Genomic DNA, 12,813 nt, shown 5'->3' on the forward strand with positions numbered 1-12,813 from the left:
CCCTCATGGAGCTACATGCGGATTATACTAGGGTCAGTCCACTCTAGGTGGACACGCACTGACCTTTTGCACCTTAATCCCTTGTATAACGCACTGACTTTTTTTGGGTCTTTTTATTGTGCTCCTTAAGCACCTTAACGTCCTTGTCTATCATGCACAGTATAAGTATAACATGCACAGTACAATACATTGCTGCTATGCTCAGGCACCTTAGTTTAGTTTTTTTAGTTTTATTTATTATCTCAGGTAATTTGTAAATATGTAGATAACTTGTCTGGCCTTCTGTTGCTCTCTTGTTTTTGATCTCCTTCCCACCTGCCCCCCACCCTCTTCTTCTCCCCCCCCCCTCTTCTTTCTATGGAAACTAACGTTGCGATGGGAACGATGTACAAAAAAGAATTTCACCCACTTTTTTACCTTGTAAACCTGTGATGTGACAATAAAACTGATTCTGATTCTGATTCTGTGATCAGAGTTCAGAAAATGCAATTAACATTGTTTAATCGATTGTGTAGTGTAGCAGGGCTGGTTCACACCTACCTTCCTCTCGCCACAGAATGTTTGCCACTGTGGAGAAGAAAAAAAAAGAACAGGGTTGAAGATGAAGATAAATGCAGGATTCAATGGTGTCCCTTAATAGAAACCACCACACCTAAACACTTACACCTCGTAAGACAAAGAGGAAAGCAAAAGATGTGACTGTTTTATGGAAGCTGACACCCAGTGCAACAAACAATCAATAACCAACCAATCAATAAAGCCTCCGCTTGGAAATCATTTTATATCAAAACTCTGGAGAGTAGAAGACAATTGAGTCTGAACGAGACAACAACAGTGTGTTGTGTTAATTTTTTTGTCCACAGAATGATGAACTACAGTAAGACCAGAAGTAGAAAACAATCAAACTCTTGAGGCCAGTTCATATATTCAAAGATTTGCACACATTTTCACGATTTGTTTTCCTCAGAAATAGCAGATCTACAAGCTCATATGAGCTTGTATATCTGCTATTTTTGAATAGCCAAATAAATCTAAAATGGCACAGATGCGTTCCCGGTCTTAATGGGTTAAACAACATGTACAGTAAGTACAATATTAGTCCCTCTTTGAGCCTTTTTGCACTGTCCTGTAAGTTGTGTACAGTAGTAGAAATACCTCATGCATTATGCATCTATACTGCATTCGTATTGTACACAGGGACCAATTTAGATGCATGTCTTTATCCTGTATTTTGCCCGACATTAGTATTGCACACAATTCTTTCTTGAATATTAAAGGTAGGGTAAGTGATTTTCTTTGGCTAAAATGAGTGTTAAATAACTCTATATTCTGAGTACTCATTGCTATAGAGTGTTTGTTCATTAACAGGAGCCTCCATGTCTCTCCTGCTCTTTATTAAACAGAAAATACATTTTCAGGTTTGGGATACCAATCAGGATAGAGAACTCAGACAGGATACAGATTAAACAAGTGAAAGTGATGACACAAAGAAATGAGAAATGAACTCTCTCCTGTTTGGCTGAAATTTTGCCAACTACATGAAAATGTATTTTCTGTTTATTAAAGAGCTGGAGAGACAGGGAGACTCCTGTTACTGAACAAACATTATAGCAATTAGTATATCAGAAATAGTGCTTTAACTTTTTTTTTAACAAAAACAACTTTTTTTTTAACCAAAGCCTACCACTTACCCTATACTGTTAAATGAAACCAAACTAGTATATCATTACAAAAAAATACCTCTTCAGTGTCTCTCAGACTCTGATAAGAAAACCAATTATTCAAATCACCTTCAGAAAGGCTGCTGCTGTAATTCAGTGAGCTTGAACTTTAAACTGGCTACAATGATTATACAGAAGCTGTGTCATTTTGAGTTGTTATGGATTAGCAGTGAATAAAACCGGTCTTCCCATCCTGCCCTCAGTATGAGCAACAGACGGGTCTCCTGTTCCGATTGCTATCATAAGTCATTAAGAATTAAGGATTCATTGTCGCCCTCTTCAGCCGAATAACTGATTTTGGCAACTTCTCATAAAATTCACTTAGAGGTGACTAATGATACGGAATTTGAAATTAAAACCATGTAATAACCCTGAGTGCTTCAATGGGTGACCTAGAATGTGACCCTGTGGTGACTGCTCTCCAATCAGCCACTAAACACAGGAGGAAAGAGACTCCTGCAGGAGGATGAGGCTGATTGTCTGCAACACAAAAAGAGTAAGAAAACCCAGAGCCACAGCACAGCAATTGAATTGACTCCGCATGCAAATAACAGGCGTCAAATGTTAGCTATTCAAACTGTCCTTATCCCCTAAACCCCCTTATAGCTGTGACCTTCATTCCCATTGTTCACGTCTGCTTCTGTTCTGCCTCCAGTTTTCTATTTCCAGCCTGCAAACCAATCTCTAGTCCAATTCACATCCGATTCTAATCTCCCCTCTACCGAGAAGCTCATTCCCTCAGCCTCCTCTGGAGTGGATGCAGATAGAAAGAAAGAAAAGAAGACAAAACACTAGACATTTCTCTTAGTCAGCCTTAATGTTTCAGGAGAAGTCATGTCCTTTCCAGGGCACTCGTGCTTTCAATTTACAATTTAGGCATTTAGCAGACACTAATCTAGAGCGAGATCAGACAAAATGGTATGAACCCTAGGCAACAAACAACAGGGTAAATGGTCACATATACTGTAGCACTCCATGCAAAAAAAACAAAACAAAACAAAGTATGATACCAAGAAAACATCAAACCTAGCATCTGTATAAACAACATGCTGTCTTTCAGCTCGTTAAAAAGTAAACACAGGTGGTCGAGCCGGAGGGCAACGGAAAAAGTGCACTTTGTTTGAGAAGTGGCCAAAGAGCACGACAATGAAGAAAGGCGGTGTTTTGGGACCGTAGTCCTTTCCAATAGACCACAGTATTGATGCTATTCATCACCGGGCCTGAAAGAGCGAGGCTGTTCGGCACATTCCAGAGAGCCATACATCAACTTCGTCATCCATATAACAAAACAAGCTGCGTGTCACTTTCTGTGGTGAGTCCACTTCCTCTCTGGACACTATAACTGTGTTTGCAGGAGACTGGTAAACATCAGGAGCCTGCACATCTGCAGACTGGCCCAGAGACTCTGCAGTGGGTTGCCTTCAGCAAGGTAACATAAACTCAATTTGTTTACAACTGCTGGGACAGAGTGGTCCAAAACAGCCTGTGGTCCTGAACATATTGGCAAGTTGGAAGATTAAAGGAGTGCATCATATAGCTGGACTCAGCCTGGACTGTAATTGGGTGACAGCAGAGGTAAATGTGACTGAGGACCGCTGGGGACGACCTGCTCTGCAGTGGTCTGTGGATTGAACACAGTCACCTGGCAGCACAGCTACAGTGTATAGTTTGTATTGGGCTTTAAGTATAACTGCTGTGGTTCATCACTGCTGGAGGCTATTACAGTGTGTAACAGTAAAAGCACCCTATTAAATTATTTTCTCTCTTGCTTTCTTTCTTTCTTTCTTTCTTTCTTTCTTTTGGATCAAATGTCCATGATTATTCTATTCTTCTTCTAAGGAACAGATGTGGCACCACAACACTGTGCACACTGCGCACATCAACACACACTAACATACAAGCCGGTTCCTGTACGTTTACTTCTCAGAGTACAACATGTAATACGTGGCCATACTGTACATTAAAGTAGACCATTTTCCACATACTGACTATTTATATTTTTGTTTCACTTTCCTTTGCTTGCATTTCTCCAAAGCCATTAAAACGTTACCACATCTACCAGAATAACCGAGTCAATGTAGGGTAAACATAATTGTGAGGTTAATAAGTCATTACAGTAATTTAGCAGACATGGTTGTTTCAGTTCAATTCGTAAAGCAATCTTTTCTCCGGGGACATTTTCAGCTAGACCTTTCAAATCAATCCATGCTTTAAAATGTATTGCAATAACTGTCCAATGATATTTCATACAGTATAGTATAGTACAAGTTTCAAGTCTCAGCAGGTTGTTTTTCAATGGACTGAATTAAACATGCCAGACCACCACTATGGTCCTTCAATACTAACCTCTGGTCAATTGACTTTCTTTATCTGAGCGAGCAAGTCAGGCCTGTGTAATGTCTCTTGAGTACAAACCCACATAATGAGAGATTATAGCATTACTACTGCACCCCCTTCATCTGGTTCATACCAAGCCCCCAGGACCGGGGGAGGATTTTGAAGCACTGATTTCCAAGTGGCCAAATCTGCTATTGCAAGTTTGGGTAGAATGGGGCCCGCTACATGAACGAGCGAAAAGGGTTTTGACCAATGGGCTCAACTCGCGGGTTGTGTGCGGAGGTAGATCGGGACGTAGATGCATAAAGGACACTACTGTGCATACGAATGGGCCCTATCATCAAAACAGCGTGCCCAAACCCTGAAGGAGGGAGTATGCGCTGGATGAGGAACCCAACGCACATCACCCCGGGATTTACGATCCATACTTCACTTCATCTCTTTCATTACTTTTCCCTTCTCTTTATCTCATTAACACAGTATCTATCCTCTTCATCTCATTCATTAATACTGTATCTATCCTCTTCATCTCATTCATTAATACTGTATCCATCCTAATCTTTCATCTCATTCATTAATACTGTATCCATCCTCTTCATCTCATTCATTAATACTGTATCCTTACTAAACTTTCATCTCATTCATTAATACTGTATCCATCCAAATCTTTCATCTCATTCATTAATACTGTATCTATCCAAATCTTTCATCTCATTCATTAATACTGTATCCATCCTCTTCATCTCATGCATTAATACTGTATCCATCCTCTTCTTTCATCTCATTCATTAATACTGTATCCATCCTCTACATCTCATTCATTAATACTGTATCCATCCTCTTCATCTCATTCATTAATACCAGTTCTAAACACCCTGAATAATCAAATGGTACAGACTTAAAAAAAAATAAGTAATCATTATTACTGCAGTTTGTTACATACTGTATTTAGTTGATAGTCTGTTATTTGTAGTCAGGCTTATATTTTCAGCCTCTTTGGATACATTTGTATGTTTTTGGCATGACTTACATATACTATGGAGTCAAATGCACTAAGCCACCGTCAAATACATATACTGAGCACTCCTCTAACCTTTGAGCCACCACTGCCCCAAATAGTACTCTACAGACTATGGAGATGAACATGCACTGATGTCAGACACAATATAAACCAAATGCATATGGGGATTTGACAACAGAAACCAGGTCAAATGCACATTTATGGACACTTATATTAAATTATTTAAAAATCAGGGGCAGTGGTGGCCTAGACCCCAGAGATTAGAGGAGTGTGCTTTGTGACCGAAAGTGTTCCTTGTTCCATCCCACAGACCGGCAGGAAGAATCTGTGTTGAGGAAGTGAATGGCCACCACTCACCCCCTCAACACAACCGAAGTGCCCTTGAGCAAGGCACTGAACCCCCAACTGCTCCAGTGGAGCTGCTCAGTGGCCAACAGTATCTGTGGTAACTGTGTAGTAACTGTGGTAGTGCTGGTCAGCTCCCCGATTTTACCAATGTGATTGTGCAGGGCGTTGCTGAAAAAGAGCACTTATGCTCAGCATACCTACCCTGGTTAAATACAGGTAAAATAAATAAATAAAAAGTCAATGGGATTTTTTTAAAACTGTCTTTATGACCCAGCGACTTTAATGTCTTTAACATCAACACTTCGGTATTCTACACTGCAGAAATCAGCACTTCTGGGGACCAAGCAATCGTCCCGCTCCGAATGGGCATGTTCTGAACGGCCACATACTCCAAATGTCCACACCCCTAATGGGCACAGCACTAATCATATCAAACCCTAAGAATGTTTTCTCTCATGTTTTCTCTTATCGCTCCTAGAAGATTAGAGTCTGGAATGGACTTTGAGTTGGTAGACACTCTGCAGGAGTAGACACAAGACTAGACATAGCAGAAACAGTCTCTGCAGACATAATGGTCCTGTGGTGTGAAGCAGATATTTATGCCAGTTTAGCAGCAGACTGTCAGAGATGGATGGTGCACAGGCTGCTGCCGACACCCTCTCTTAAAAGACCCCAGCATTATTGTCTGCTCAGGTTTCTTTCAAAGAACAACAAAATGCTCGGGTGAATTTGAGAGAAAAACAATTCACTTTAGTGCTGACCTTCAAGTTGCTGGGTGGCAGATTCATCTGAAGGAGCTCAGTCATCGTATCACTGCTGCTCACTTCATCTATTGCTTAATAATGTATTCAGTCCTCTGTCAACAGCCTTAGACAGTCATTCAGCCTCTTGCAGTGTGTTAAATGTTAGAAAATCGAAAGCCCATTTGCACCCAAAGCATAAATGTGATACTTAGAGTATGAGCACAGTATAATTCTGTTTAATCTCCTCTGCTGAACAGATACAGTTATATACTAATCCACAATGGGTTCCACAGTAGACATAACAGTAGAAGGTTGTCTGCTGTGCCAGCTCTATGAGAAACTATAAAAAAGACACAGAACCAACGCCGAATAGGATGGGTGCTGGATCAAAACACAATACCAGACTTGAATAGAAAGATCCACACACCAAATAGCTCCCGTTCAAACAATTTGTATTTTCTGCTGAGAGAGACTCTCCGTATTTATCAGAAGTCTGAGAAAGAGCCTTGTGCTCCAAACATCACAGCAGGAAATAATCTTTCTGTTCAACTCTACAATGACAGATTTGGGCCACCAGCGCTCAGTGGACATTCCCATTATGTTTGTTTTGTCCATTGTTGTACATTTAGAGGATACTGACATAATACGATCAGTGTGATTTCTGCTTGAGCAACAATGATACGTTGGTGCCGATGAATGTACTGTAGGTGGACTATGCCAAATTCTGAGCACCAATTACAACTCCAGTCCCAACTTCAGTACAACCACATCTTTTGACCAGACATAATCAGAGGCACTAATTACTTTATGTAACTTCATCCCATGACTTTACCCTTAACCTTAACCTTCTACTCCCCAATATACAGTAATAATATACTTATAGCTACTAATTATTTGCTGAATAGTACACATATGTGTTTGTAGCATGTGTTTGTGTGCATGTTTTTTACAGTTTATGTGCTGTGCCTGGGTGTAGCTAGGTGTGTATCTGACTATCCGTGCACATATGTGTGTGTTTCTGTATGTTTATTTGTGTTTCCTGATCCTGACATCTACAATGCCACAATAACAATCTCCCTGCTGACTGACAGTGATTGCCTGGGGAGAGGGTTCCTGCAGTCAGCCTCCAGTCGATACATGTGAATAGCTTTCAGATGAAAGTTAGCATCGCGCTCCAGCTGCTCGCCAGCTTCACTGAGTATCGGTGGGAGGGTAGGCTGGCGCTGTGTGTGTGTGTGTGTGTGTGTGTGTGTGTGTGTGTGTGTGTGTGTGTGTGTGTGTGCGTGTGCGCGCGTGTGTGTGTGTGTGGGGGGGGGGGGGGGGGTCGGTTGCACAAGCCTCAGAGTCTCTGTTAACAGGGAGACGGTTAGATGGAGGTAAAAAGAATGATGGAGGGAGGGAGAGAAAGTGACATCCAGGAATAGCGGTGCCGGTTCAGCCGTGCCTCAAGTCGGTGTGGCCCGCTAACTGTGACAAAGAAGGCAATTACCAGCTGTAAGCTAATTCCTTATCAAGAGAAAAACAGCAATCAAGTTCTCTTCTAGACTTTTTTTCTCTGTTGGACAGATTTTATAATCCATAGAGAAACAGAGGGCTGTGCAGGAAGAGGACTCTGGTGGGATTCGATCTCTCACGGCGTCTCATAGCATGCGGTTTTGAAGGTGACCATTCTGAGCTTTACTCAGGCATGAGACAGCCAGTCCACTCCATTAGTATCCCATTTTTAAATTGGCTAATGGGAGGGCGGGCAGACCTCTGACGTCATTCTGACTTAGCCATAAACAAACGAACCACGGCCACGTCACTATGACAACATAACCATAAACAAACCACGAGTCAGCTCCATATATGGGCACAAAAGGGGCATGCCCATATATAGACATATACTGATGACATCAGGAATCTCCATATATGGGCATAAAAGGGAGGACAATGACTGACAGATAAAAAGATCTCCATATATGGGCACAAAAGAGACAGACAGACGGGTACAACGGGTACCCTGACAAAGCCCCCAACACTATGACTCAGTCAGATCTGCAGTGCGACGTAGATGTGAGGGCTGCATAGCGGCCCGAACCTCTAGTATATATATTTTTTTTGTTCAGAAAGAGGGAAACAGAAATGAAGAAGCTGTGGTAGGATTCAATCCCACAAAAGAAAAAGTGTAACACTCAATTTACAATTTGGGCATTAATAGATTATAAAATCCAAGATTGGAGTAAGTTGCATGATCGAACGAATCCTTGTCAACGAACAACAGGGTTAATGTTCATGTAAATAGAGTGCAAAGAAATCAATTATATGTTAAAAAGTCACTAGGATACCATGTAAACATCAAACCTAGCATTTGTCTAAACAACATGCGACCTACCTCTTTGCATTTGTGGTCAAGTAACCATTATATATATATCTAAATAACATACACTATAGCATATGTGAACGAATAACAAATAACTATCATCTGCATAGCATAGCATCAATCAAAATAGGCAGCAAGAAGCGATAAGGAAACTAGAAGAGCACAGGTCTCCTAGCCTGGGATCCAGCCTGCTTCGCTACGTTCGGCGGATTTGTTTTTCTAGACAGAAAAAAAAATCCGCCGAACGTAGCGAAGCAGGCTGGATCCCAGGCTACAGGTCTGCGCCAGGTCAGATAGGTTGTGGGCCAGCAATGTTCTGAATTCACCAATCAGGATGGAATGTGGAAAATAGTTTTGTAAATATCGGCCTCCTGGTGGCGCTACAATAGGGCATGTTGAAAGGGTGGCATTTGTTCCTCAACATAGTGTGAAATGTGCGTGCAAAGTTTCACGGCAATCGGACACTGCGTTCATGATTTGCAGCATTTTGTTCACAACGGGCTACTCCTGCAAACTTTAGATGTCAATCTTAGCCAATCAGGATGGAATATGAAAAATCAAACAGATCCGTCTTGATTTAATGACTATAGAGATCACGGGTAACGATTTGCGTTAAATGTGGATAAAATCTGAGGGAGTAATATCCAAAACTGTGTTTTACATAAGTCGGCCTCCTGGTGGCGCTATAAAAGGCAGATGTGAAAAATGCAGGGCAAAGGTTTTTCCTTGGCCTCTAGGGAGTGCGCATACAAAGTTGTACACAGATCGGTTCAGTTACAGGTAAAAACACGAATCGGCCTGTTATAGCGCCACCATGAGGCTGATTTGAAAAAAATCTAGTGGCATTTCTTCCTTGGCCTAGTGGGAATGTACGTGCAAAATTTCACGGAAACTGCGCGCTGTGTTCATGATTTGAGGCATTTTGTTCAAAACGGAGCACTCCTGAAGGAGTACTGTGAAAAAAATTGTTTTGCAAAAAGCGGCCTCCTGGTGGCGCTGCACAGTTTTGCTGTGATCAAGCAAACGGTGCCGGAGATTTGCTGATCACAGACGGAGGGACACACACACACACACGGACGGACGGACGGACGGACGGACGGACTAGCCGGGGACCAGACGAATTTGCGAGTGCAAAAAAAAATTGCACTCTGCGATTTCGGTCTGGCACCGCTCCATAGAGAATCCATTGTCTGCTCCAGAAGACGTGAGTGACCAATCAGGGCCCAGTATTCGAATACGGGAGACTGTAATTGGTAGTTGGTTGTAGGTCTAACCAATTGCGTCGAGGGCCATCGTTTTGATCCCGCCCCTTGGGGAAGAGGCTACGGACGGATGGACAGGGTGCAAAACATACTCTCTCGCCATGCCTTTCGGCCTGGCGGAGACAATAAGTCTGCAGTGCTGACTGAAGGGGGGGGGGGGGGGGGGGGGCGGTCATTCCACAGCTTGGGAGCCAGGAGGGAGAAGAGTCTAGGGTGTCAAAGGGAAGGAGAGATATATTTAGCTGATCTAAGTGTGCAGGAAGGGGTATAGAGGCAGATCATGTCCTGAAGGTAAGGTAACGTAACACTAACAGGCACCCAGTGGTGTAGTGGTCTGGAGAAGTGGGTATACTATATTGTCAGAAAATGTCAAGGCGACCCGTGCCATAATGGAACAGTGCCCTGTGTAAGCATTCTCCGAAACATTGAGATGTGGTCTGAATGCTGCCAAGAATAGTCATATTGGCAGGCTGAGGCCAGCATAAAGTGATAGTGTACCATAGCAAGTCTGGCCTACCACCCACCTGCTTGGGTTCCTCTGACAGGGGACACAGGTAGATGGTTCAAACACATTTATTGTAGAGAGTGGAAGAGCCAGAGCAGATGGAATATGGTGATATTAGTGCAGCATCGCACTTTTACACCCTCGGTTGACTGCTCTGTCTGTAGAATAATTTGCATAGTGCTTGCTGGTATCCTTTGTCTATCCTTGTTAATTCGCCTCAAATGTGTTGCATTTCCAAACAGCACGCTATTTTCTGGCAGTTCAGAACAAAAGTCAAGCCAAATCACACTAGGGAGAGGGAAAGGAGGTGCAATCATTTTACTTTAGTCCACTCCAGAGCACCTCAGATTTGTCACTCAAAACCATTCACGGAGGCTCTGTGCACTTGTCATCTTTAGCAAGTTAACACCTGCATACTATAACACTGTGACAGCTATTTTCAAGTGGAACAAACAGAGAGATGAGTGCAGCACTGTGAGTGAGAGGCGGGGCTGCTAAATGTGCTCAATGGTGTGTGTGTGTATGTGTGTGTATGTGTGTGTGTGTGTGTGTGTGTGTGTGTGTGTGTGTGTGTGTGTGTGTGTGTGTGTGTGTGTGTGTGTGTGTGTGCGCGCGTGCGTGTGTGCGCGCGTGTGTGCGCGCTTGCGTGTGTGTGTCTGTGTGTCAAAGTGGAACGAGAAAAATGCAGATTGTTTTCTTGACTTTAAGGCAGAGATGAGAGGAGTCACAGGAGAACACTACTGGTATAGAATATGCAATGCCCACTGAAAAATAAGTGGGTATACAGTGTATATACCTTTGCGTACCTCCACTACACCACTGTAAACACATGCTGCAGACATAAAACTGCTTTAGAAAGAAAAAGGGTATAGAAAACAGTTTTTTGGTACGGTCAGGTCTACGAAAACAAGCCCAAAGAAAGCGACTAGGCCACGTGCGAGCGCGCACGCTCGCTCGCTCGCTCACTCACTCACTCACTCACTCACTCACTCACACGGACAAATACAAATAATACATATTCATTTGTGGGTCCTTGACGTGAAAATGTTTGAGAACCACTGGTTTAAACAACATCAGGAAGGAAGCCCAAATAAGCAACTATACACTTTAAACCGCAACCCACAACTACCAAGAGACTTTACAGAAAAACAAGCCCAAAGTTGCTTATAATAAGCGGACTGAGGCGTAAGCCAAGCTAGTGCCCGCACCGCTTTGTGCAAAGCCCACTGACCCAGTGCTATAAGAGTTGCATACTGTACCAATAGGAAAAGTAAATGAATACATCCTCAGTTATGTACTGTCTGTTATGATGTAGCTGGAGAAAAAAGCATCCACTGACAACTTGTGTTGGCACAGATGATATATAGTACCCTCAAACTTAAAAACCATGAGCCACTGCCGCACAGTCAGCACAACACTTAGAAAGCCACGATCTTTTGAGTAAATTAATATGGGTCAAATATGTATTCAGGTGTGTAGGTGCACCTGTTTATTATTCCAGTAATATCATAAAGGTAGAGCTGTGCCTTATCGTTGCTGCCGTTCCTTTGAACTAGCTGCCTTCACAGCTAGTGGAGGTCACGCCATCAAAATGCACAGCTTCAGAAGCTTCAAAGAAAACCACTGACTTCTGACCTACCAGAATGTTATGGTGTGATGTTAGACTGGCTGCCTGCAATACACGTGCAGACAGACATGTTCTGTTCTGTTAACACACACACACACACACACACACACACACACACACACACACACACACACACACACACACACACACACACACACACACACACACACCTGTGTGCATCGACTGCAAAGTTGCTGTGCGAGTGCTTCTTTAAGCACAATTATCCACAGAGAATTAGACTCAACAATCAGTCTTGAACCAAAAAACCTGAATCTGACATTTCCGAAAGGCTAGACTTAATTACAATGAGAAAGGTTCCATGTGGAGAGCATAGAGGACACTAATTTGAATGTAAAAAAAAACAAAACAAACAAAACAACAACAAAAACAAAAAATACATCCACATTTGAAGTAGAAAACAAATTAAATATACTTGGATCACAACCTTTGATGTTGTTGTAGAACAACCATATAGCTTTAATAAAGTAATATTCAGATAGAACATAAGAGTTTAAACTACATGTGTGAAACTTTAAATGTTATGGCCAGTAAAGCAGGTAGGCTACACCAATTAGGCTCAACTCAAAAATAAAAAATAAAGATCAACGACATAATTACTTTAACATTTCTAAATCAAGATAGTAATTTTGCCATGCCCCAAAACACCTGAGATGCTTTAGAGGGGAATTGCTGATGTCATTGAGGTGTGATTGTGTTTCATGTACCAATAAATCTAAAACAGTTAGTGAGTGTAGATATGAATGATATGAAGAAAAGACAGATGATTTACGATTCCTATGAAATAATATTTCAATGAGACAATTGAGACGGAGCTGTGTGGGCGTTGTATGACTATAGTATCCTACTGTATTACCATCCTTCAACAG

General features: G+C 42.2%; 1 protein-coding gene across 1 annotated transcript in view; it reads right to left on the reverse strand.

Annotated features, from left to right (window-relative positions):
- The window catches only part of fstl5 (follistatin-like 5), a 173,355-nt gene that overhangs the window by 22,208 nt on the left and 138,334 nt on the right, over positions 1-12,813 (reverse strand). Inside the window, exon 12 of the mRNA XM_080416855.1 lies at positions 541-567. Within this exon, the coding sequence (XP_080272981.1) occupies positions 541-567 (27 nt within the window). The remainder of the gene's footprint in view (positions 1-540; positions 568-12,813) is intronic.

The sequence above is a fragment of the Gymnoscopelus braueri genome, assembly GCF_963280865.1.
Source record: "Gymnoscopelus braueri genome assembly, chromosome: 20".
In the NCBI taxonomy this organism is placed as follows: domain Eukaryota; kingdom Metazoa; phylum Chordata; class Actinopteri; order Myctophiformes; family Myctophidae; genus Gymnoscopelus; species Gymnoscopelus braueri.